Source organism: Calidris pugnax, unplaced genomic scaffold (genome assembly GCF_001431845.1).
Source record: "Calidris pugnax isolate Ruff unplaced genomic scaffold, ASM143184v1 scaffold8, whole genome shotgun sequence".
In the NCBI taxonomy this organism is placed as follows: domain Eukaryota; kingdom Metazoa; phylum Chordata; class Aves; order Charadriiformes; family Scolopacidae; genus Calidris; species Calidris pugnax.
In genome coordinates, this window is record NW_015090830.1 from 1 (window position 1) to 27,688 (window position 27,688).

A 27,688-nucleotide genomic window follows, 5' to 3' on the forward strand; every position below is an offset into this window, starting at 1 on the left:
GGAATAATTTGGAAGTCTGATAGTGTGTGGGAAATGATTACATCAGTCGGAGGGAGGGCTAGGATTGGTCTACACAGTGTGGTTTGATTCACTACCGCAAAGATTGCGTGTAACCCTTTGAGTGGAGCTCTGGCAGAGTTGTTTCCCTCCCCAGAAACAGTCCCCATAGCAGGGGCTACGTGACAGGTACGGTACCACCGCCCGCCGGCACCCTGGGCGCCCGGCCGCAGGCTACAAAGGGTCGGCGGAGGCAGAGAGCAAACTCTCTCCCAAGAGGCGATCTCTATTTAAAATGCCATCTTGTTCTTCCGACTGCTGCCTTTTACGTGCCGTTGAGGTAAGATTTTCCATATCGAATTACCCTCCGGGTTTTTGTTAGATTCGCCTGCTCTTCGCTAGGATGCGGAGCGTTCTCAAACGCGGAGTTGATTTAAATCTCGGACCTGCACGTTTGCCCAGAGAAATAATTTTGCAGCAAGTGTCTCTCGCTTGAGCAGAACAATGCAAAGAGGAGAGCATCTGTATAATTCAGGAGGTGGGGAGAAGGTTCCTGACTTGTTCTCTCCTCTCCATTAACATTTAGGATGTGCAGCGTATGCACGTTTGGTTTCGAACTACTTTCAAGCTAGGATCAAAAAGAGAAGTCAGGGCAGGGAGAGAAACGTGTGGATTGTGCTAGCTAATTGATCCGCCGACAGACTGCAAGTGGGACATCCCCAAGCAAAACAAAAGTTAGTGGGGAACAAGAGACCCGTTTTTAATCTTTGGGGTCTTGGCCCGCTCCTCTGTAAATGTTTGGAGGCCTCCAACAGGATCGCAGAGGAAACTGTGTGTGTTTGACTGGATGTAATTTCTCTCGCCCACTGTTGCTGAAGTACTCTCTTGATATTGTTTCACGTTTGCTTACCTTACACAGCTTTATACAGAACCTGCTGTCTCACTTTTTCTATATATGTGGTCTTATTAACCCTGCTGAATCTTTGTTTAGTGCAGGGAGGTGTCGGGGAGGGGGGAGGGGACATAGGGCAAGGGGGCATCAAGAGAAAGTGTTATAAAGTGAATCATCCATGTCATTTGTCCTGGCTGCCAAGGTGCTTGGAACCGTCACACCAAGAGGATGCTTTTTCTACAGTAGCTGTGTGGTTTGCCGATGTTCAGAGCTGTTGATCTGTAAGTGTACCCTTTATGTTGCAGGATGTAAAAGTCTTTAGTGAAGATGGAACAAGCAAAGTGGTCGAGATTCTAGCAGACATGACAGCCAGGGACCTCTGTCAGCTGCTCGTTTACAAAAGTCATTGTGTGGATGATAACAGCTGGACTCTAGTGGAGCATCACCCTCACCTAGGATTAGGTAGGGAACGGTCAAAGGGGTGGCATGGTTACCTGGGAACATAAAATATGTGTAATTCCTATTAATGTGCTTCCAGCCCGAACGTTTTCTTTCCACTGCTTTTATTTGTACAATTAGCTGAAGTCACATACGTGCTTTTTGTGTATTACAATTTGATGTGTTAAGCATTTAAGCCATTTTAAGTCCTTCCCTTATTTCCCATCCTCTGGTTTTTTATTACAAAAAAGAAAAATAACTGTCTAATCTTCACGCTCGCGCTCTGTTGCTACCTTGCTGTGTCTGAAGCTATTGCGAATAAACAGCTTAGGCAAATTAAGCTTGATCCTTAGAGTACCGGTCCTGTGAAACAGCTCAGCTCATCACCAGCTGGGAGACCTGGGTGAACAGACTCAGCTTTGCATACCTACAGTAATGCTTATGAAAGCTAGACATGCTGAGGTGGGGGAGGGGGGTGGCTAAACTTGACTTCAGGCAGGGAAAAAATGGTGGCACCACCCGCAAATCCATGGGCAATTTCTGGACGAGCAGTGGCATCTGCTCTCCAGGCGGCAGCTCCTCCACCTGATTGAAATTAAGGTGTCATGGTTACAGTTTCAAGAAGGCAGCAAGAGGAAGAACTGTGGGGAATTAAATAACACGGTGAATTGGTTTAATTACAGTACCTGAAAGGATCTCATGTTATTCAGTCTTGCTTTTCCTGTTATTTTGTGGCACTGATTAGTTGCAAGGTTCTGCTGTGCAGCCTGCAACTGCGTATCGCCCAGATATGCTGTCTGTAATTCTACATAGCACACAATAACGCTTTGGAAAGTGTAACATTTGGAGTATTAGTCGATATACTTCACGGGGAATTTTTTCTAGAAAATAGAGGAAAGCAAATCATAAGCTGCGATCACCAGCACTGGAATTGCAAATGCTATCTGTAGTTAACAGAGGGTTTTTATGTCTAAAAATGTAATTCAGAACCCTTACAAATAAAAAAAGGAAACAATTTGCTGGAGATGTAATGCCCTAAACCAATACTGTTAAATGCAGATAAATTCACTGCTCTACAGAATAGCACTCAAAAATAGTAGAATATCCTGATTATTTAATGGTTTTATTGGGCATCTCTGCTAATATAGAAGTATGTGAAAAAAATTAACATGAAAGACTCATTTGTATATATTGTGATATACTTTCAGTTCTGGGGACATAGGATGAGGTGAAGAATTAAGGTATAAATTACAGAATCTTTATCTCCGTAGCTTAATATGCCACATGCGCGCTTCTAACAACCTTTACAAATTTTCAGTTTTATCAATGCTCATTAAACTACCAGGCTCTCTTTTTCTATATTCTCTTTCCCATCATTGCTGATTACCAAGGTATTGTGTAAACAGAAGCCTTCTCCTTTGTAACCAACATCCTTCTCCTGCCAGATTCATTCAATGATGCCACAATTCAGTGTTTGTGACATCACAATAGCTTCCATGGTGACTAATTGTGCTGTCAAACTCTGGTGTGTGACATCTCTGAATGAATCGGGCAGGAGGCTGATTAGGAAATCAAAAGCTTCTGTTTACACACAAATAACTTGGTAATTAACAATGATGGGAAAAGAGCAAGATACTTATCGGGCTGCATTTATATACGTGGGGACCTGCCTGCCGTGGCCCTCTGTTTCACACTGCAGCACAAAGCGGGGCCCCGGCTGTCCCAGGGAAAGAGGGGTGTGCAGGTTGGGGCTTCGGCAGCCCCCAGACTTGGTTCTGCAGGGACTGCTCCAGGGCTGGCCTCTGTAAGGCCACGCAGTAGCAGATCTGTGTGACAAGTAATGCAGCCTGTGAAGGGCGTAAAGCGAACAGATAAAGGGAAAAAGTATTTAAAGCGTCAAAAAAGAGGCAATGATACAGATTTCACGTGTTTGAAAGGATGTGGACAGAAAAGGGAACGGAAGAGTTCATTTAACAGGAGACAACACCATCCAGTTTCTTGTATTTGGGGACTAAAGTAGATGCTGTGACATATTCAATAAACTTAAAATACCAGCTTTCATGTGTACACCCAATTTGAGTTGCAGTATGATTTTTTGTTATACTTCTGCTTATTTCTAGCTTAGATGCTTCCCCGTGTTTCAGAGTCTGTTAGATCAAGGTAGTAATTTGTCTGCACCTTAGGTGAAGTTATTATCGGGTGTCTGACGGTCCATATTTTTCCCTCTAGAAATAAGATTGCTAGTATAAGTACCAAACAGTGGTGAATAGATATTTAGCAGTACGGCAAGAAATATGGTTTAGGAGCAGTGAGAATTCTGTGTTTCCAGAAGACATTATTTCTTAAGACATCCTTGCTGACTGAATGCTGTAGGCAGTAATGTTGAAGCCCACCAAAAGAGGCGAGTCCTTCATTAAGTGCAGTCTTTTCCCCCCCTCCCTGGTCTTGCCTAATACTACTTTTCAAAAGAGCTCAGTTTGCAGAACCAGCTCATTTTTTTTGCTATTGGGCAGACTGAGGACAAGAGCAAATTTTTGAAGCCAGCTGCACATTTATCATTGTGATGCTCTTCTAGGTCCCAGTTTTTAAGGAACCTTGAGCTGACCACTTACTTTGCACACGTAGTCAAGCGTATTTCAAATAACACGTGTGCTTGCAAGTAACTTCATACAGCTGTTGGACTGCACAAAATATTTGTGTTCTCACTGGAGGGAATGGTGTGACAATTTACCATCAGACTTGCTTAGATTTGACATGTGGAAATGATTCCTGCTGCAGTGTACCACTAATATCTAAAACACTTTGTCGTCAAGATTTAAGCAGTCTGTGAAACTTGAATTGGTCCCATTATTTCATTTGGAACTAGAAATACACCTAACCTGTTCATAAAGTGTGGTATTCTCCCTATGCTCTACTCCATGCTTAACTATCATCAGTTTAGGATGGGGACTGAGATGTATTGGACATGAAGAGAAATAATAATAATGAAGACAGACTGTCATGATAGTATGTGTCTGGACACTGAAAGAATCTCTACCCATAAATCTCATTTTTCCAGCTCCAGAATTGACTGTAAGTCTTATTTAATGCAGTTGAAGCAGGAAAGTAAAGTAGTAGGGCTCTGAAATACATGTTGGTTGAGAAGAAAGAATTGCTGCATGGTTTTGTACCTAGATTTTCATGTTTACATATGCATTGAATTTGATTTTCCTTAATCTGAATGAATTAAAAGTGGAACAGTTAGACACAGAGCTTGCTAAAATACGAAACCAGGGTGGGCTATTTCACACTTTGGCCCACCTGTCATCGGTAGTGATTTTGCAATTGAGACTTTTGGGCCATGCCCACAAGTTGTTCATGATGGAATCCAGCTCCTTTTCCCCTCTGGTATCATTTCTACAGTTCTGTAAAAGTTTAGATAATAATACAGGGCAATTTTAAAAGGGAGGGGATTTCTGGTCATTTCAGCAGCAATGCCACTTGAAGACAGACTCACCTATTGAGCTTAATAGACTGACATCTGTGCTTCTAGTTTTGTAGCAGGAAGCTCAAAGCAGGGCTCAGGTTGAGTTTCTGGTGTGTCAAGTGGCGATTCATCCCATTTGTACTAACCAAGTGCAAATTACCAAGGACTTCCCAAGTTAACAACTTCTGTGAAGTAGTAGCAGGCTTTACATGCACGTGCTATGAAAGGCTGCACCTTTTCTTCAAGATGCCTTTCACCATCAAAATGAAAATGTAAACATTAAATCAGTGGGAGTGTCGCCACAGATTCTCAAAAGGGTGTTGATTTAGTAAAATAATACATCTAGGTGAGTTGCCTAAAGCCTCTAAGAAACAGTCTCAGGGTATATTTGCACATATTAATAATCAAAATACAAAACAAATTGACAAATGTTCATCTATACTGCATTTCCTCAGGACAGAATGAACAGGACATGGTTTGTCCCAGCCCTCAGGCAAGCTATCTTCAGTGCATTAGGAAAGTGACGACCACAATTTAGTGTGATGACAGAAGCAGGCAGTAGCAGGACACATGGCCTTTCAGGGTTCATACTGTGATGAAGATTCATACAGACATAATTAAATGTTTTTTGGAGGAAGCATAATTTAGAAATCAGAAAGACCCTCCACCCTCATAGGCGTACCGTCCTCATGACAGCGTGGAGGAGATTTGACTTAACTGTTTGCCCAAAACCAAAGTAGCAACAGATCAGCATCGATACCTGAAACTTCAGCTGTGAAGCCTCCACATGACGCGGAGGTTTAGGTGATGAATGCTCAGATGGTGCAAAATGTCCTTAATTAACTGCTACCAACAGCAGTATTGTCATGTACATTAGTCAAAGAACTACTCCTTAAGTTATGGCTAATGCCCTAAGAAACAGCTTTTTATTTGAGAGCAGCCCAGTATGGAAAATCTTCAATGTTAACCCCTTGAAACACAATCTATAGCAAGGCTGGACATCTCAAATGCATGGTAAATGCTGAAGTCATCAATGAGCTGGTGGTGACTGACAATCTAAATGCGGGTGAAAAAGACAATGGGATCATTTAGAGAGAGGTTAAATTTTCAGTCAAAGAACTTATATCAATCTGCTAAGTTGAATAATTCAAGTGACATTCAAGAGCTTGCTACCTTCTGAGATACCAGCGATTGCTTGCTTTCTAACCTGAAAACACTCCAAGAGAACTTGGGTGGCAGCCTGGCATTTCTAACTGTGAGAATGCGAGGATGCAGGAACGCAGAGCGGGGAGGGGACTCTCCAAACTTCCTTGGGCAGCAAGTCACACGCATGATGGATAGAGCTTTGCAAACCTTATTTTTTGTTTGACCTCATTTTGTATTTCCTATTATATAAGGGATGAAAGTACTGACTATTAAGAGTTTTGAAAAATACCTAAATATTTTCTCGTAGACCTTAGAAGATGTGCCAAGATAATGAGTTCATTAAGTAGTGCACACTTAGCCCAGTTGCCTTCTTTCGAGTTACTGCTTTCAGTGAATTGGATTTGTTAAGCTATCTGTTCATGCTTTGATGTGCCATTCTTTTGACCAGAGAAGTGGTGGTTGTGGGGAGTTACCTTGTAACCAAATCTAGAGCAGAAAATTGCCCTGTCATGTGTACAAAACATTTGTCTCTGTCAGTATTCCTGTAAAGTAGATCCTGTGACCTCTTTCATAATAAACCCCATTGTCTAGCATCTACAATAAAGGCCTGAAGTTCACCTTGAAATGAACTGGTTTTATAGAGTGTGATCAAATAGGACACTGTAGTTCTGTGATAGTTCAAGACCTAACGATGGCCTTGCCGCAGCTTTTTTCTCCTTAAATCTGTCCACCTTGCCAGTTCCACAGCATATAGCCAGCACCAAAAGAAGAGGTTCATGTCTATTATTGAGGCTTCTGCACACACAAAAAATGTTCTTTCCTTTCTCAAAAGCCTGTGCTTATGAAGCCCCTATGTAGGAAGTCTTTGAAGAACACTGCCATATAATGTTAAAATTTGTAATACTTAAATGCCTCCTGGAAGTATGGTGTAAAAGCTATATTTTTTTTAACTTCTTAAAAGGTAACAAAATTACACTTGGTTGTTTTACTCCTATTCTTTGGAAGTTGGTCTTGCTGCTTCTACTGGTTGGCCATGTGTGTTAACATCATGTTCTCTTTTCACAGAGAGGTGCTTGGAAGATCATGAGCTGATAGTTCAAGTTGAGTCCACAATGGGAAGTGAAAGTAAATTTTTATTCAGGAAGAATTACGCAAAATATGAATTTTTCAAAAATCCCATGGTGAGTCTTGTTCCTTAATTGTTTACACCACAGAGAGAGGGATGGATTGCAGTGACGTTGCTAGGCGCTGTTATGTCTTAAACATCTATTAAAAAAAAAAGCACAACTAACAAACAGAATTCTTTCCGAAGAATTTTTAACCAGTGTTTAAATTCCTCATACTCTTCTCCCGGCCTAAAAACCTCAAGTGTTTTCAAGTTACCAAATATACTTGTTTCAAAATGACTATTGTTATGTTGGACAGTGACCAAGACACGGAAATTTTGTTGGTTTAAGAAAAACAATCAGAAGTGCAATTTACTCATTATCTTCAAAGTTACTTGATTTGAAGCAAATTGATCACATAGCATCCAGCATCCAAACCTGTCAATTTCTGACAGTAATAATTAAAAAAAATACCCTAACTCCTAAAGCACTTAGTACATACAAGGAATTTCCAGTTTATCATTATATATGTTGAACATTGCCTTACCTGTGGCTGTGCTTCACTAGTGTGCTCTGCCTTCTCTACAACTCGGTCTCTCTAGGTCCTCACGTATATCCATGCTTGAAAAGTATTGTATGTCATAGCTATACTTATTCCTTGATTTGTAAGATCCTTTGAATGTTGTAATTTTAAACTGTTTGCAGCGTAACTGTCTATTTGGGGATAATTTTTTACATTTTATCTAAACAATTAAGTTGGAACGAGCTGTTGACATGAACCGGTGTCCGCTGGTGCCACCCATCTAGATAGCTGGAAAAGGATAATGCAGAGGGGGTTTAGGCTGTGACAGATTTTGGGTCAGTTGGGCATTTGTGGTGCCAGAAGAAAAAAGATCCATGAGGTCACGTGCAAATTCATTGCAGCAGTTACTGCGGATGATAAATTCATTCCTTTCCTCGTAGACGCTAATGCACAGTTGCTGCATCCTCGCACGTGTGCTTGCACGTACATTTGTCATCTGCTAGTGCTTGTTTCAGAGGCTGTGCCTTGACTTACTGTGTGAAACATTTCTGTACATGGAGTGTTTGTAATTCTTCACTTCTGTTGATCTTCCCATCTGATAACCTATGAACATCTGAGTGTTGTACAGAAATTTTGGTATCATAGAAGCTAGCACATTGGTTTCATGTGGTATACTTTAATTAATAACAGAGCATGGGAGTAAAACCCAGAATGCTTGGCATTCAGTCCCAGGCTCCTGCAATCAGAGAATAAATCATTCTTTTGGTGTAAGAATGCGAAGGTTCCCTATCCGTTGCATTAGCTGTTGCCATATGGCACTGTTTCTACTCAAGAGAGGCTGGTAAATGTTAGCTTTCATAATTCATTGTGCAACTTACCTGGCAGAAGGGTGATTCCTCTTCAGCCTTTCTCTTTATGCCCTAAAGACTGAAATTTATATTGCCTGAAGAGTGATGAATGTTCCAAACTGGAAACGTTTTTGTTGTGATTCATCTTGTTATAATCAGTCATTGTTTTATTTCAGGCATTTCTGCATGTCTTCATGCTTCAAATAATGTTTAAAAACTTCAGGAATGACTTCATGTAATTACTGTGTGTAGTAAATTCAGTGTACCAAATTATATAGGCATTTTAAAACATGGCAAATGAAAAGGGGAACTGGAGGGATAAATCTGAAGTCAAGTCATCAATTTAGCAGTCAGAAAACTGTCTGACCTTTGTCATGCAAAGATTCAGTATGAATGAGATATTGTACCGGGTGCCTGAAATCCAAAGGCACTGTAGCAGCACCTGTTTGTGTGTTAAACAATATTTGCTTCTGTGTTTGTGGGATGGGGGAAAAGACAGTAGATGTCTGCTTTGAGATTGTTCAAATCTAGCACGTGAAGCAGGGCGTACGACACAGAGCCTAATTACTGCGTGTGTCCTTGCTCAGTTTTTATTATTTCATCTCATGGAGTGTGTGCTGGCCTATCCTGGCAAGAAAAAACGCTGGGTTCTGTAATGTTACCCTGAAACATAAACATGTAGGGGTAGATTTTGCAAAGGACTTTTCTCTTGACAGATTGAAGGGTTTGAAACCCTGAGCATAACCTGGCTGTTGAACAATCAAGTGAAAGCATCAACAGTCACACTCTTTCTCATATTTAATGTCTGTGAATGGCATTTCATTTGGAGCCTTCTGAGGGACTGAGCAGGAGGTGTACATACTGGAGATCCTGCAGTGTCCCTGCCTGAGACTTCTTCTAATGTATTTGCATCCAGCTTACCCCTGTGGGGGCAGAGAAAACTTGTTAGTACTCCTGCTTTCCATCTTCCACATGGAGTTACAGAGAGTTTGTTTGCTGAACAACCTTTCTGGATGGAGAGGAAAGCACAGAAATTTGGTGGCAGAATATGCAATAAGCAAGGAGTCACCGCACATCCAAACTGCAGGACCATTCATGCTGTCCTTCTCTAGAAAGTAGAGGGTGCTAGGAATCCCCAAAAGCCCTCAGTAGAAGAGGAAGCAATGGGAAAACGCACTTAGCAAATGCTGCATGTCAGATATTTTAAAAATCCACATTCTGTCTGCATGGGCGTTTGGTGAGCAGAAGGAAGGGAAGAACTGCACTTGAAAGCCCTAGTATTACTTTCTGTATCAGGAGATCTCCAAATTGATTTAAGAGTGATAGATTAAAAAAATAACGACTACAAGAAAATTCCACTTGTTCTATGTAAAAGTATTAAAATATAATGTGACTTCCAATTGTCTTCTCTTTTTGTGTCTAGAATTTCTTTCCAGAGCAGATGGTTGCCTGGTGCCAGCAAACAAATGGCAGTATCCCACAGTCACAACTTTTGCAGGTACTGTAACTTATCCATATGGACAAAGAAAGTTTTGGAGCTGGAGGGGAGAGGTTCAGAGGAAGGAAGGGAGAATTCAGAGGTCTGGAAATAGCTGGTCAGAGAAAGACCAATGTAGTAAGGTAGCATGTGGTACAAGTGTTGAAACTATCTGACAAAGATCTGACCCGGTGGCATTGAGGTGTTAAGTTATAAAGACAACGTATTCATAGCTATGTTCATACATACTTGTTCCATTAATAGTCAGCTTAGTCTGTGGGTACCTGGTTTGGCCACCTACTGTTGTTCCCAAAACAGTCTTAGCAGCTATATTTCTAGAAAAACAAATATACCTTATAAAAAGCAAAACAGAAGTTCTCCTCTATACTCCACATCATAGCATAGGAGAAAGTGTAAAGATATGTGTGTAGATTGGAAGATGGGCTAGAGATAGAGCTTTTGCTTTTGCTTTTAATGTCCCATGTTTGTGCCTGGCGAGAATTAACAATAAGGACCATGGTCCCCGTGGTTCAGACAATTAGCTGCTTCTTTATATAGAAAAATAAATTCCCTAGGAAGTAAGTGCAAATAGTTACAGGAAATTGTATGTACTATTTGCAAAGTAATTCCATTTAAAGCTCCCCAAGTTAAATTACAGGGGTGTGTACCTTATGCATATGTTTGGTAAAGTTGTGTAATCTGCGTGGCAGTGGCATGTGCAATGGGTTTCTACTGAAGTTTTGATGTCACTGTACAGTTTCTTGCTTGCTCATAAAGCAACTGTGGTGGTGGCACAGTTGGTTGGCCTCCAAGGACGGTGCTGAAGCGTGGGCTACCTCCCTGACCAGTAACTCATTCACATAAACCTCTCAATTTAAGCACATGGATCTAAACCTTGTAGTCTAAATTTTTTTCGCTTTAGTTCTTTTCTCAAATGGGGGCATTCAACTCATGAGGCCAAATTAAAGTGTGGTTTATTAAAAGAGTACTGTATTAAGAATGTAAGACCGTGATGCCTGGAAGACAGTACCACAAATAACTGACAAATTATAAAGCAGAAGGCACAAATATGTGAAGAAAGTATGCATACAAGTAACTGAGATTTTAGCTTGATTTCTGTCATTTTGCATGTTTGCAAATATGCGCTGACTCTCTGTTTAAATACAAGTTTCCACTGACTTTTGAACCAGTGCACTCATTCTGTCCAGTAACCACCTCAAAATCCATTAAGTATTGGCTCCAGGTTCACTGAGAAGAATTTAAAATGGTAGCATCCACTCTAGGCTGGGAAATGAAACAAAAACCAAACCAATTTCTGGAATTAAAAATGAATGTCAAGTGCAGTGAGGTTGCAGTCAGGAGCCCAAACTGTCGTGACCAGGCTTTGCCACAGACTGGTAGAACAGAGGTCTTCGCACCTTGGACCCTTTTTCCTGCAGTGTAAGTGGAGAATTGAGTTTGCTTGTTAACATGAGCAGCGGGACTGCCTAAAAGAGCAAGATGTTCTTGAAGATGGAAAAGTTTTGAACCTAGTGTGACTCAAGCAGTGGGGAAAGGAAAACCTTAGAAGCTTGTCAGATACAAGAGTTTGCTTCTGGGAAGACTTAGTTAGGTACAGTCCTGGAGAAGCATAATTTACAGGGGTTTAAGAGCATGAGAGGGTGGGAGAAAGAGGATGGGTACATTCTCTTTGGTTTTGTTTTATAACCATAAAAAAACCAATCTTCCTTAAAGCATTTATATTAAATACTCCTTTTCTTTTAAAAAACACACAGCCATTTTTCATAATTTCAACAACAGTTGTAATTTGTTGAAGGTAAACTTCCTGCAGTCTGGTGGTCAGTCTAGTGTGTTGGATCTGATGCCACCTCAAACATTGAGCAAGTGTACTGTTTTTAATTACACACAAAATACGGAAGAATATGAAATTTCATCTCATGATACCATATGCAATAGCATTAAAAACAGCAGGATCTGGTTTTTCCAGTGTCAGCCTGGCCCAGATATGCAAAAAAGCTTGCATTTTAGTTTACTTTTGGTTTATCTAGCTGGACAGAGAGAGTATGTTCTCCTTTTGGTCTTTCCCTTTCACAGTTGAGAAGTAGATTCACAGTACAAATAGCAGTAAAATTGACTGTTCTTTTCCATTCTGTTAGATGAGAAGGACTGGAAAAAAAATTAGGTTTTAATGTGACTAAGAATTTTTACACAGGACACTGATTTTTGGTTTTGTTTCCTTTGGGCATTGTCCACCAAATAACACCAAAACACAACTTTCAAGAATTGCAGAGGCATTTAAGCCAACCGGGTTTATGCATTTTTCTTCCTACATTTGAATTTATTAGTTTGGCATTTAACTTACCGAGCAAGTCAGTCATTTAAAAATCTGGCCCATTGTAGTAAGGGAGCAATCCATCAATTCGCTAACCACAGTTAATACTTCCTTCCTGATGTATCGCAAATCAAATGACTCCATATGTGGTCCCTCTAATTATGTCAAGAACTTAAATACTTCTGGATCTTGAAGCCTAGTATAATTGCTGACAGTTACTTGACTGCTCTTGACTGTGTTTCATTTGGAGTTAAATACTCTGTTGTCTGTCGTACCTCTTGTCTTGCGACAGGTGCATGTGCTATATAAGACTTTAACGTGGGAAATCCTGAAATAGGCTGTTCGCATTCTAGAACCTCGGGATAAAGTTGCAGATTTTGGCCAGTGTTTTCAAGTTAGACTAGTTGCCAGAATTGTTGTGACAAGGTATTATTTTAACAGTTACCCCTTCAGGCCAAGTGCAAGAAGAATGGGGATACGGAGAAATGGTTTGCTTTTTGGAGATTTAAGTATTGACACAGAGAACAGGAAGACCTCAGTGGCAAGAGGAGTCAACTAGGTAGATATAATGAGAGGAGTAGAAATATCCATTTTGGTTGTAAATCAGTTTAAATATCTAGGTCAGTTTAAGTGTAATGTATAACTACGCCCCAAGTCATCAAAGTGATTTGCCAGTTGCTTCTCTGTTCTGCAAATGCAGTGAGAATTTTATGAACCATCCATAGTACACAATCCTCATGTACATTTTCCTCTCCAACAGAACTTTTTAAACTCCAGTAGCTGCCCTGAAATTCAAGGTTTCTTGCATGTGAAAGAACTGGGTAGGAAATCATGGAAGAAATTGTATGTGTGTTTGAGGAGATCAGGACTTTATTGTTCTACAAAAGGAACTTCAAAGGTAAGATTAAAACAGAAGTTGCACAGTACCAGCATGTGAAAGCGTTTTCTGCTTTTACAGTGGGTATTTTTTGCTGGTTTTCAGATATCTGCACACAGTGTTCCCTTTTTTTATTGCGTAGAAAAGGATAAGCAAGCCATGATCAAATGACAATCAAGCCCTGGGCTCTCAATGCATGAAAATAGCTATATAGCATTGTTAGACAATGAAACCAAACTAGTCAGACAACATAATTATGGCTACTGAAGTCATGCTAACAAGGTTAGCAAGAGAAATCATGCTCTCCAAGCACATGGTTCATCCATATAGTTTAAATGATACCTTAAACAATATTTTCTGTTATCTAACTTGCAGATTCCTCAGGAGTGATGTAATAGGTTATGCCTTTTTTCATGTGATGTGTTTGAATAAGTGTTTTGTCAGCTTCTTGTATAAAGCACCTTCTGCTAGCAGGCTGATATTGAAAAGGTGGCATGCTGTGTCCACTTCGGGTTGCCTGAGAGAGGAGCACAGTGTTGGTACAGTGCCCTCTGTTGGAGGTTGGTCTTGAGAAGCTGCAAAGCTTCTTCCAAAATCTTACACTTACCTGTGATAAAACACGTTATTTCCCCAGGAGCCAAGACATTTGCAGTTGTTGGCTGACCTAGAAGACAGCAATATCTTCTCGTTGATAGCGGGCAAGAAGTTGTACAACGCACCTGCAGAGTATGGATTTTGTATAAAGGTAATACTTCTTGTAAAGTTCTTCCAAAGTTCAAGACAGTGTTGGTAGCTGAGAGTCCCCCCCAGCCCCCAGCTAAATGAGATTTGTATGTAAAACACTGCAAGCATTTCTGTCATGAGGACTTGATCTTTAACGTCTTTCGTTTGGCAGGCATGTCCTGTGAATCTTGCCATCGTTTTATGTGACACTTTTAACACTTTATCTGGTGCTCCTTTGGCTTGGGAAATTTCTGTGCAAGATGAGCTCAGTGTTGAAGCATGGTGTGCCTGTGAAGTGGCCCTGGTTCACCTCACAGATGAAAATTTTTTTCCATGCACTCTAATTGAATAGGAAAGTTTGTCTGGACAGCGAGCATGAAAACTGTATGGCAACAAAGCATCAAGCTCCAACTGGACCTAATTTTACCATTATTGTGGGCCAGAGGCTTACATTTCTTTAAAGAAGATTGTCTTGGAAAATTGAAATAAGAATAAACAGTTGCCTTTGAGAATTTTAAAAACTGTTGTGCAGATGGATAGGTTTGGAAAGTATTTCAAAGCTCCATGTAACTTTCTGAGAAGAAAATAAGGCTGGGAGCTGGTTTCATTGACAGCAGTGAAGTAGCCTCCTTCCTAGCAACCATTCCAGAACTGAATAACATGGGTTTGCTTCAGAGAGTAGAGACTGGCTGCAGGACAGATCCTGAGATGATGAAAGCAGACTTTCAGTAACCTTCAGTTATGGAAACTTTGTTCTTCATCTCGAAATGGGGGCTTGTAAAACTTCTCACAGTTCTAAAAACAAAAACCCCAGACACCTTGGTTCTGGTTCTAGCATGGCCTGAGTGCCTTTTTCCTATAAACTGCCAGAACTGCAGGGTATTTCAAAGTAGGCACTGACATTTGTTTTATTGGACCCGGCTGAGAAAGTGATCTCTCTCAAAGCACACTCAGCCTCCCCTGAGCTTTAATTCAGGGAGGTGTGAGCTTTTTCTGGCCAGTTCTTGGACTAATACTATACCTGCTTTTAGTCTGCAGTAAACTTAATGGTGTTGGTTTTCTACTGAACGTAGCTGACTTCTCTCTGATACTTGATAGCCCAACAGAGTGAGAAATGAAACTAAGGAACTGAGGTTGTTGTGTGCTGAAGATGAGCAAAGCAGGACGTGCTGGATGACTGCCTTTCGACTCCTCAAGGTACCTAATCTCTTTCTCTTCTATGTGAATAGAGCTACACCTGTGGTTAAGTAACATTTGTTATTTAGTGTTCATCAGAAAATACCTATATGTTCTTAAACATGACCTGTCTGCAGACTGATGCAGCTAAGAGCAAGATGCCAGATAGACCTGTCTCTTCTAAGCTTTTAAGCACTGGACTGAGCTCGATTCCTTCCACGTGTGAATGAAGTATAATTTTCGTTTTGGAGCTAAATTTATGATCTGTGAATGAATCAAAAAAATTCCTTAACAAGGTATTTGCAAGTTATCAGAAAGTTAAAGAAAATGTTTTGATAATGTTAAATAGTTATCTTAAGTAGAACAGAGTGCTATCTAGAGCCTTTGCAAATTTTTCAGTTTTCTAAAGTTTCTATTAAAAAAGGTAACAAAAATAAGCAACCCTATCTCTTGGTGAAAGTTACTATATCTGAGAGCAAACAATGAGATTTCTTGATAATATGGTAGGAGACTTCACAGTTTTTTTGGAACAAAATCAGCATGGAGGGAACTGAGGAGAAAGTTGACTATTTTGTGCTCTTTGAAGCAGAAAACTTCCAGATCTTTCGAGGGGAATGTGCAGAAGTTTTGGGTTGGTTTTAAATCTTTCCCTGAAGATGCTGCCTTGAAAAATACTGTTTTCTTCTCTGTACCTTACTACATCCTCTCTCATAGTAAAATGAATATACACATATATAAAAAAATACAATAAATATCTACAGATAATCTGCTGCTCCTGAAAATCACACCTCTCTTCCATGCAGTTATCCTACGCTCCAATATTTGGTGTCAAAGTGTAACTTACAAAATGTAATTTTAAAAAAAAGAGCCATGCACAAGTACTGAGGTACTTGATACTAGATACGTGTCCACCAAAATAGGACGGAGAACCTTGAGCTCAGTCCACTTTAGCTCTCTCTGTAGCAAACGGACAATTTCAGATTTGCTGTTCCCTCCCGCTGCTGAGGTCAGTACACCCGCGTCCTGCTGGTGGCTGCCGTGTGCCAGCCTGTGCCCAAAATGGGATGTGTAACCCGGGAGCACTGAGAGCACTTCACCTCCCTGACCTGAATGGACAGAGTCGCCGCCGCTCCTGCCAAGTAGCAGCCCACACCAGCACAGCCCTTCACAATCCTCTCTCCCAAAATCCCCTTTTCCCCACCGGCGTTTCACACCTCCCTGCGGAGGAAGATGGGCTCCTGCAGCACGCATCCAAGGAGCTGGAAGGGAACAGGTCCATCAGAAAGGGTGTGAGGTTTTAGCACTTCCCAGTCCATGGGTGACATTGACTAGGAGAAGCCACAAGGATTCCTATTGCTGGATAAGCATCGTTTATTCCTCCAGTCCCTTTCCAAAAAGTTTCTCTTACTTGTTTATCCTCAGGAGGTGGCAAATGTTTGCTACAACTACCTGTTCCTCTGCCCGTGCAGGCTGTCCATCATGCAAAACCCTCTGAGTGTAGGGAAAGCAAATTGGGCTCCTGGGCCTGCGGGTCTGAAGACACAGTGCCTGCTCTGCATCTACATCACGCGGTCACCTTCCAAACCAGAGTACATCTCTGAATGCTCTCCAAATATTATCTCACTTTTTAATTGTAAGAGATTCTGTGTTGCAGTACAGAAATTCCTATTTTAAGTTTTTACAAAAGCAGGTGCACAAAAACATACCCATAGTATGGGCCAGGATGCAAGGAGCAATCCCAGTTACAAGATGTGTATTTGATTTCTGTGGAGCTGATACCTCTGATGGCTGTCATAACCTGCTCTCCAGTTACTTGACTTGACTTGACTCATGTTTAATACAAACTAACAATTATAGTATGAGTTTTAGTCCCCAGGCAATTCCAAGTGTTTCTTCTCAGCTGTCCTTTATTTTCCCTATTTACACAGAATTTTGCATTGTGGAGAAAGTCCTCAGAGGATCAGATAATTGTAGTGAATTGTGCTTTGAAGAAACTGTTTGTTCTAAAGAAATTAGTTGCACTGGTTACACTGATGTTCCTGAATGGCAAGGAAAAACCTTCACAGTGTACAGAATTAGCTATTCTTACCAAATATGTAGACATGTATCTTGATGTGACATTCAGAGGAAGCTTTCTTTGCAGTGTGGCAGCAACAGTACTGTATGGCAGTAATTTCTGTATATTGCCATATAACATTCACCCTTAGGCAGTTAATGCTAGCGGGGAAAAAAAGGTTTGTTTTTAAGGAACACTGAAAGATGATTAAAGGTGTGTAGTCAGGGAAAATTAAGGCTGTGCCCCAAGGCCGTGGCCATGACTTTGCTTGTTACTGACCTACTGATTTAGCTTTCCATAGTCATATATTACCCTGTTTACAAAATTATATCTACCATTTCAATTAGAACATTCAGTAAGCAATGTTGCTATACTTCAGCACTGTGCCTCTGGGGAAGGCACTGAGTAGGTGTTTTCCTACCATCTTAGCTACTGGTGTTGCTAAAATTCATCATATTCAACAAGGAGCATGACTGGAATTCAATCACCTTATTTTTATAAGGATGAGAAGAGTACTAAAAGTGTTATTTCCTGGTGAAATTTATTAAAAGAGCCAATGAATTAGAAAGGTTCTTCTTTTTTATCATTATGAAAACTGAGTTTGAATGTCTTAATGCACAATTTTTTAAGTTTGCATTGCTAGAGGGTAAAAAGAAGAGGAGTTAATATCTGTGTTTTGACCTCAAGTGAAAACTTGCACTCTACAAGGAAAACATGGTGATAGCTGAGAGTGGCAGAAATTATTTGTGTATTTCACTGGGGCTTGTAAAAGTGTTGTCTTTTGTCGTGCATATTGACTGCTCAATTGCCACCTGCCAATCACTGGTACTCAATGCAAATTGCTTTGGGACAGCTTCTGATCATGAAAATTATAAATGAGTGGCACATTTGTGTGTCAGCGGTGTAGTTTTATTAAATCACTACATTTTTTTCTTAAGGTATGTATTTGAATAATAATAATGTCCTTGCATTTCTGTTGGCAGTATGGAATGCTACTGTATCAGAATTACAGAATTCCCCAGCAGAGAAAAGCCATGCTTCCACACTTTTCCACTCCAGTAGTAAGTAATGAACTTTACCTCATTAAAGTATGATGTTGGAAAAGATACATTTGCTTTTGCATTTTAAAAGTGGAAAATTTTACGCTAAGAAATGTAAATTCAGCATTGTGTAGCAAATCAATGTAAAGTTCACGTTCCGCATGAGCACAGTTTACGTGGTTGGCTCTCCATTATCTCAGGCTTACATGATCCTCATGATTGAAAAATCTTGGATACGTCAGGCACTTTGAGATGTACAGTACAGAGACATCTGGCTGTCTCTGCAGAAGCCAGCTTAGGTCTGGCAAAACTCACATGTAAATTTCCTAAAATATGTTGGGCCAAGAGCTGACTGTTAGCTATCTAAAAGTGAAGATCCTATATTTGGGTTCCAACTGGCCCTGAAAATGACTGGAGTATAGTAACAGGACAAGTGGGCAACTTGAGCAGTGCAGATTTTATTCTTGGCCTTTGAATCCTCTCCCTCCCCTACGGCCTAAAAAGAAAAGCCATTTATTTTTGTCTGTGAATCTTTTGGAAGGGGTGGAGGGGGGAAAGAGTTGTATTTTCTGTGCTGTTGAAGGATAACTTTGGACAGTCTTCTGAAACCAAAACGTTTTGAAATGAAACTCTCAAGCCGGTTTTTTCTTTTCCTGTTTTTTGAAACAAGTGAAAATTCCTTTTCAGAGAAGTGTATCTGAAAACTCACTAGTAGCAATGGATTTTTCGGGGCAAATAGGAAGAGTTATTGAGAATCCTGCTGAAGCACAGAGTGCTGCCTTGGAAGAAGGACATGCTTGGAGGGTAGCTATCTCCTCTTCTTTTCTATTTTTGTAATTAGTAAGTGTCTGTTGAGAGCCAAAACACAGAGTGTGCTATGATGTTAGTGCAGTGCTGGTCACAGTATAGCTTAGCTCCGACCTGAAGCAATCACACTGCAAGCATGCAGATCTGAAAGTCAATATCCATCTTTAGCAAAACTGTCACATTCACAACAACCTTCTACCACTGCTTCTCTGTCCCCCTAGTGTCCAGAGGAAAGTTGAGGGGGAAAGCAGACCCACCAGAACTTTACTGCCAGTTTGCAAAACCAGTCTCTGAGGAGGAATATGTCAAATTAAATGCTTCCCCACATGGAAGAGGCTGGGGCTCTGACTAATGGCTTGCTCCCAGTAAGTTTAATTGCAGAATATACAAGAGGCAGGACCTCTTGCAATGAAAACTGATGTAACTTGTTTATAGTGTCTTGTGGACAGACAGCTGCAGTACAAGTTTTCCCACATGCTCGTCTCTTAGGGAATAGGAGTCATTACTGAAGCACTAGCTGGTGCTTTATGTACGGGAGGGAAATACTGCTTGATTTACTGAGTGCCTGGTGTTTTGCCTGAGCAGAAACATATCAGTCTTTTCTTTTTTTTCTGTCATTTTTTTATTTTCCTTTTTTTTTTCCTTTTTTTTTTTAAGATACTGAGCTTTCATCATTAACATCTGGCTTGTGTTTTAAGCCAACTGAAATGAGCTGCTGCTTGTAGATTAGCCCCCTTCAAAGTTGCATTTCTTTTTCTCATCCTTGCATTAAACTTGCCCAGCCCCCAGTTTCCTGTAAATTAAATCTGTATTGCATGTGCACTAATTCTCTTCTGTTGAGGCTTTAGTGTGGATTTAACGGTAATTCATTTTCTCTGTAGAAACGTAGCACAAGAATGAACATCTTGGGTAGCCAAAGTCCACTCCATCCTTCCACACTGAGTACAGGTAAATTCTGCTGGTTTGTAAGCACAGTATCAGAGGCCTCTGTGGGTAAATAAAAGTTATATTTGATATAGAGACAGAGAGTACAGTTGTGTAGTATTAATGCTTTGATGTCAAATATAATGTTTATGTTTATCAGTAGCTTCTGTGTCATTAAAACACTTACTTATACAGGCATAGTAGAAGGAACTTGTATTCCTTTGAAGGCACACTTTTCTTCCATATTAATCTTTTGAAACTCAGATTTTATAAAAATAGGGACTCCATAAATATTTCTGTTAAAAACAATCCAGAAGTCAATACTTTGTTTTAGACAAGGAAAGTCAATGAGTGATCTGTTAAAGAGTAAAAACGAGAGTCTTCAAAATAGCATTCATTCCATAGTAACTGAAAAATGTAAAATACAGATGCCTGTAATGTAAGTCCTTTATTTCTCTTTGGGACCATAAGTTTATTAAAATAATAGGAAATTGCATATTAATATCCTGGACTATTTAGAGGAAACACAGCTATACTTTGTTTCTATTCTGTGTTTCTATCCTGTTGAACAGGATTTAAAAATAGCACTTGAAAAACAATAAAATAATAAACATAAAAATACTTTGGGGTAATTCCAGCCTTGAAAGCACAAGCTAAAATGCTTTTCATTATTTGAGAGTTAAAGGGACTTGGTTCTAACTCCTTAGCTTATACATCATATTCTAAGAATTGTGTAGTCTGAACATTTTCAATAAGCTATGAAAAGACAATATTATAAGAGATTTCTCTAATTAACCTAATTGTACAGCTGCAAATCAGAAAATACATGGAGATAATGCCTGTCTACTTGGTATATTAAGTAGATGCAACAGCTGGTACATTTTTTTCATATTGAAAGATATTTTATATTCTGTAACAAAACTATACCCACTTTTAAAATGTTTAAATAATTACTGTGTGGAAAAAGCTGTTGCACATTACTCTTTTTAACCATCCTCTTTTCCCTCTTGCCTCCAGTTATTCATAGGACACAGCACTGGTTTCATGGCAGAATCTCTAGAGAAGAATCTCACAGGATTATTAAGCAACAAGGGCTTGTAGATGGGTAGGTATTCCTGTTGCTTTGTGTTTATGATCTGATGGTAAGCATTATAGACAAGAGCACAACTTCTGCTTTAGGACATTACAGGTTTGTGAGCACTTCTGAGTAAGTGAGCACTCATTATGGAGTAGTCCCATTATAGCCTGCCTGGATTTCAAAAAGTCAGAGCACACGTTTATAGGAGTGGGTTCTAACTCTTCATTTGAAAAATAAAATATTAAGAATACACTTAAACTTTTTTCCTGCAGAGGCAATCAAGTTTTAGAGAATGTTAGAGTTTGAAAATAATTCCTGTATTCTGCATTGAGGGCATATTTTTCAGGCAAAGCTGTACCTAGCCATTTGCCCATAAATTTATAATCAGCCATTTAATGATGATTTAATGAGCCAGTTAATGATGATTTCTCATTATTTATTTCTGTTGTAGTGCAAAGCAATGAAAGTACCTGTTCCAGTGCTCTCTAAAATGTCTGTAGTTGAGATTTAAGTATCTTCTGAGCATCTCTGTTTCCCTTATTTGTATGTAGTTATGGTTATTGAAGGGAAGTTGCTTAAACTGCATTCAGCAGTTCTTTATCTGTAGGATGGGAAGAGCATGGTGGTCTTCAGTTCACTAATTTCACTGCTGTCAGGGTTAAGGTAGAAACTTCCATGTTAGCTTCTCAGGAAACAGTCAAGTTCAAACCTTTCTTCGGCATTTTTCTGATTCAGGAGCATCATTAATCTTTGTGAAGAATTAAATACATTAGAGAAATAGAAATTGCTCGGGCCTGTACATATTCATCAAGCAGTGGTTTATTATTGTTTTGGGGTTTTTGCTGGGCTAAGCCTATTAGGTTTTAGCTTAGCAGGTCAAAGAAAGAAGAGAGGCTGAGTAAGCAAAGGAGCACTGCTGACTTGGTTTCTGCTTCTGTCACACTACAGATCTTCTTTACAATCTTGTTGCCTTGGAATCTAGCGGCCCATCCTTCTTGGGGTTTTCAAAAATGTGTTAATGGGTTTGAGGCGGTGTTAACTTTGTGCCTAGCTGGTTTACTCGGGTTGGAAGGTGAAGATTGGTTAGTTTGGCTGTAGCGAGGTCAGTCATCAGTGGCAAAGGAACCATGTTACCTACGTGCTCTGAAATCTAAGGATCATGGTTTTCAGGACAGAAGAGTCTTGCCTGTGTTTTCCTGCTCTGTGTGTTCTTGAACAAAAGAAGGTAGAAAGTTAGCAGTCTTCTGATGGCTCATGTAAGCTGTGCAGCAATGTATATAAGCAGCTGATACTCCTATCATTCGACTGTTTCTGGAACCTATTGCTGAGGAAGCATCTATCTTTATAGTCATTGTTTGTGTGGATAGCCTGTTGCTTGCCAGAGGCTGAGCAAACACTTGCAGGATCAATTGTACTGAGCTTTGCTTTGTGCCACCAGCTTATGATACCATGCATTATCCAAAATGGCTAGAGGAAAGATAATTTAGAGATCCCTGCATTTAGAGAACTGCAGAAGCCACAGGGCAGGTAAGATCTTCCTTCCTGAGGTGGATCCTAATGTGTAAAGTCTTAGGTCCCTTCTCCACACATCTGGTCTTGCTAGGACTGAAAAGGAATGTTCAAATACCGTGCATGTTTTCCGGTGGTGGCAAGGCATGCCTCTCTCTGGGTATTGGACCGACCCTGGTTATGATGGCGCATTTTTGTGGTATTGACATTTCTCAATCAGTCCTGAGGAGCTGGAGGAAGTTCTTTTGGATTCATAAGACTACAAGCAGTTCTTGCAACTCTGTCTTGGAAAAGTGTGTTCCTGGCTTAGTGGTCAGCAATTAAGAGGGCTTGAGGCCTGCCCCAGTACTGTGCTTGGCCGTCTCTCAAATCCACTAGTGATTAGTGCAGGGAGCCTTATGCCAAAGGTATATTCTTGTTTCCTGTGTCATGGAGAGGTTCTCCTTCCTTAGTACATACATTTCATGAAACACATGAGGAAACATTTTTTGACTCCTCTTCTAAGTATGCATTTAACCATTGGAGTTAGGACTTCAATTTTGTGGGTCAACTTAGAAGTGACAGTTACATGTGTATGATGTTGCTAGCTGTACTAGCTAGAATGTATTCTTTTCCAGTCATGCTGAGGGAAAAATATTGTGACTGTTTTAGAGGAAAAATCAGTGTGTGTTTTCCCCTTCTTGATAATGTGGATGCTACTTAACTGTTAAGTCGTTATAAGAAAGTGTTGAGTTCTTTCTCTGCAATTGCACCTATTTAGCTTAAATGTAATTTTGCTAACACCGCATTTCTGTAAACCGATGCAAGACACTGGAGAGTGGGGACAGATTCTCATGTATTACTTTCTCATCTACAGAAATACAGATTTGCTTTGGAGTTAGATGAGAATGTTTTCTTCATAAGAGTATGTATCAGTAATGGAAAGCTCAGTTAGAGAGGTGGTTAAAAAAAGGCTCGTATGTACATTCATAGGGGAAGAACTAGTGTCATGTGTCTTTCACTTCTTGTCTCTTCATCTATTAGTGTTGCATGGTCATGGTATAAAAATTGAAAGCAAAATGCCAGTTTTGGAATCGCCTGTTAGTGCAACTGAAGAAGAGTAAGGCTATAGCACAAAATGACTTAGCAGTTCTGATTATTTATGAAGAAATGGATTGTGGTATTCAGTGTGTCCTTAAAAATGTTCTCTCCTAGACTATTTCTTCTCCGGGACAGCCAAAGCAATCCAAAGGCATTTGTACTTACGCTGTGCCATCATCAAAAAATAAAGCATTTTCAAATCTTGCCGGTAAGTAGATTATTTTTTATACTAATCACAAAAAAAAAGACATTTTAAATCATAAAGCTTTACCAACATCTGAAGAGACCTCTTATTAATTACTGATGTAATTAACAGGGATGTTTCCATTAGGAAGTATATTAACAAGTACTCTTTAGATTTCTCAAATGTCTGATTAAAATTCTTTGTTAACATTGCCTGGAAAACTAGTTTAAGTCACTAAGCTATAGAAGTAATGCACAGAACTTGTTCTCTGTGACTGACAGCAGCAACAGCGGCAGTTGTCTCCCTGTCACTTAGACAATCATAGAATAACTTAGGGAAACTCTTAAAAGTTTTATTCTAGAGGTTATCTAATAACATTGACCTTAAAATAACGTTATACTGAGATGTTGAGAACCTCTTTGATTTTTATCTTGATCAAAAAGAGCATCAGAAATTTAAGATCATGTAGACCTCTTTATAGGTCCAGACCCTCTTCCCTTGCTTCGCCTGCCAGTTTTACAAACAGCTAACCAATACCTTTGGAGTATTTCTGTTTTATGTAATGAAGACCAGTGCCGTCTCTACAACTTTCAATTATTCTGCCCACGAGCTTTCACTTTCATAAACAAAACATTTCCAGCTGGGCTAAGAGACATTCTTTTCTAGAGCTGTGCATGGTTTCCTGAAGCTGTCTGGGCACTGGGTTGTGTGGGCGGTGCCCGTCATTTATTCTCAGTCACACACTTGCATCTTTAAGCTGTGCCATGCTCGCATCTCTTCACACGCAGTCCGACTTGACAAGGGTGTTTTGTTTCCCCAGTGTGAAGATGATGGACAGATATTTTTCAGCCTGGATGATGGGAACACCAAATTCAGTGATCTAATCCAGCTTGTTGAATTCTATCAACTAAACAAAGGAGTCTTGCCCTGCAAACTCAAACACCACTGCATCCGAGTGGCCTTATGACCTCAAATCTGACTCTCACTGAAGACTGGATTTGCTAGAAGAGTAATTGTAAGAGAACGTTGACACTGGGGAATTGGCAGATTTGTAAGTTGGTAAAAATAAATAAAAAATATTATGCACCTTGGGACTCTGAAAGGGATGGATTCGACAGGTGCCAACAGACCAAGATTGCTGGTTTGTCTAACACCTAAGAGTGATTGCTGCTGAGTGTCCCAGCATCCCAAAATGGGGGGAGGGTATGTAAAACCATGAGTAAATTTGAAACAAAACTGGAAACTGTCTTGGCTGGGCCACTTAACAGGAACAAGTGTGAAGAGAAATCTTTGAAAAGAACTCTTGCCCTGGAATAATCTTGACAATTAAGACTAGTGTGTTTACTTTTTGTATTGATCACTTTTTTTGCACTCCTACTTTGTTTCGGATATTGTATGCAGCCTATATTAGGAGCTGATGTGGCTTTTAAAATTCATGCAGGAGTTGGGTATTAATCTGCACCCTAAAATGTATGGAATGCTTCAGCCTAAAAGGATCTAGAAGAAAATCAAGAAGTGTGTGTGTGTGTGCGCGCGTGTGTCTCAAAACTTCTCTGGAGACCTGAGGTTCGATGATCTGCAGATGTCTTTGAAGAAGCAATGAGGATACAATTCTAAAAGAACATACCACCATATACGTACTCTTAAAACTGTTGACTTGTAGCATTATGGCTGTAGTATGTTGATGGCATATTAGTGGCATCCAGTCATGCAAAGACTGTATTAGATTCTATGCACAAATTTTTATTATTGGAGTGGTGGTTTGTTTTTTACAGCCTTTTGACTGTTTTCCTGAGGAAATTTACTGTTACTAAATAGAATAGGACTGGATGACTACACTTGTATTTGAAACCACCATTTTTTTGTGAGAAGATTCTTCTGCGGGTAGTCTTAGTATGACAACATAATAAAATAAAATAAATAAAAAAACAAAAAAAACACAAAACAAACAAAAAAAAAACAAAACAGTGTTTTTAGCTTTATAGCTCCTTGAATTTTCAGACTGTTTCAAAGAGCTCTTTCCACATAGTAAAGCTACAGTGACACAAAGCTCTCCTGGGGATTAGGGCATAAAGAGAACTGTACCCCTTCTGCTTTCTGTAGGGCCATGAAAGTTTACACGGTGAGAAAGAACATACTGGGAATGGAAACACATTTGGTAGTGAACTAGCTGCTGGCAGTATCATCCATCGAGGTAACTGGTGATCCCTGTGTCATACACGCTAAAGCACGCCAGTACCTATGGCAAACAAGCATGGATCTTGCTCTGGTGCTGGTTTGTCGTCAGAACTACTTTATTGTTAATGTTTAAATCAATTATTTACTGTTTACACAATAACTCTTTCTGATGATGAATCAGTGTTAAAGTTAGACGAGTCCCGCCGTGATCCTCCAGTTGCAAGTATCGTTCTTCCAGCAACGTGGCTGGTGCAGGAAGTGATGCTGAATTTCCTTCCCAGTCCTTGGTGCAGTTGGCCACAGCGAGAAGTGTCCCACCCTGGGAGCTTGCAGAGCAGCGTGGTGCAGAACGGAGCATTCTTGAGATGGGAACTGATTTACGCAGGCTAGTTCATCCTTACTAACATTTGCCACTGGGTTTGAAATCCTAGCCATCTGAAAGGGTAACGAAGGAAAACCAATCCTACACCTTTAGGTCTTCATGTAGTGTTGAGAATAGCTTAAGACAAACCATAACCTGCCTGAGTCGTCCATATCAGCTTATAACTATGTCAATGGTATAGAAACACTGTATTTTAGTTTACAGAACACATTTAGTATTTTTTTTTCCATTTAATGTCTAGATATTAAAAATGAAGAAACTTGATTTTGTTTTTAGTAGAAGCCTTTTTTTTTTTTTTAATTGTACATAGTGAAATGAGTGTTCCTGCTTTCTAGACAATGTATTTTAAAACCTTGAAATTAAGCTAACTTAAGTCTGACTTCACTTTGCATGCTTCTATTTGGCCCCTATTAGGAGAAAAAAGATACTTGTATTGACTACATTACCAGTTTAATAAGACCATTTATGCTGTAGTTTTAAGTTTTTCTGTTTACATAGCTTAGTGACAACCATGCATTTTTCCCAGTAGGCGGATAGTATTTGCAGTGTTTCATATTTATAAAAAAAAAAAAACCTTGCATCTTATTTAAATTGAGAATAAAAGTTTGACTATGAATCATGATTTTTGTATGTAGATGGTTGACTTAGTATTTTGTACTTTTCCCAGCTAAAGTGAGCTGTTTTGAGAAAGTGACCACCTTCCAAGTGGCAACAATCTTACTTAAGCAGATCACTGCTTTGTCTTCTTTCTGCTGGAAAACAGTCAATACCACCTTAGTTTTCCAACAGATTCAGCTGGCTGCCAGCTCAGAATACCAAGGACTGAAGGACATTTGACTCTTATTTTTGTATTTAAATGACATGAATGTAAAGGGGATGCTCAGGGTTGTTTTGGAGCCTGTTGAATTTTTATCTTTTTGCCTGTGATTTTATTTTCTAAATAAATACTTCATGTAGCAATCTTGAATATGTTGAGAAGGAAAATGCCAAACCATTTTGGTAATGAGGTTACTAGTTAAGTTATGTTACGATAGGTGTTAAAGTACAAAAAACTTTTTATTTGTTAATTAATCTTGAAGAAACACGTGCCTCAGTTTAGATGTTTTGTCTTATCTTTTCTGCACTAAATACCTGACAGTTTGACCAATCAATGCACCTTTCCAGTGGCAAGACTTGCTTATCGTAAATTATATTGTCACAATGCAAGATTTAGTGACTGTAAAATGGAATAAAGTTTAAAGTTTCAGGGAATGCAAAAGGTATTAACTTAAGAGACAAAACCTTTATTCAATATGCTTTGCTTCATACTGTAAATAGCTTTTTGGCTTGTGAACCTAATTGTAATCTTTCAGGTATTTTTGTACAAATAAGGGACTGATATTCTGTTTCTTGTAATTAGAAATAAACGTTAATACAATGCTATTCATTTTACATTGGAATGAATGTCTT

At 39.6% G+C, this 27,688-nt stretch overlaps 1 protein-coding gene across 1 annotated transcript; it reads left to right on the top strand.

The window, feature by feature from the left end:
• The first annotated feature begins 41 nt into the window (after positions 1 to 41).
• On the top strand, positions 42 to 27,670 carry GRB10 (growth factor receptor bound protein 10). Its single transcript, XM_014940998.1, has 13 exons — positions 42 to 337; positions 1,195 to 1,351; positions 7,005 to 7,120; positions 9,840 to 9,914; positions 12,986 to 13,123; positions 13,737 to 13,847; positions 14,924 to 15,022; positions 18,041 to 18,118; positions 18,785 to 18,901; positions 19,786 to 19,852; positions 20,846 to 20,933; positions 23,610 to 23,703; positions 24,500 to 27,670. Exons 1-13 carry the CDS (start codon positions 293 to 295, stop codon positions 24,644 to 24,646), a joined length of 1,332 nt encoding a protein of 443 aa, XP_014796484.1. The 5' UTR covers positions 42 to 292; the 3' UTR covers positions 24,647 to 27,670.
• Positions 27,671 to 27,688: the final 18 nt, after the last annotated feature.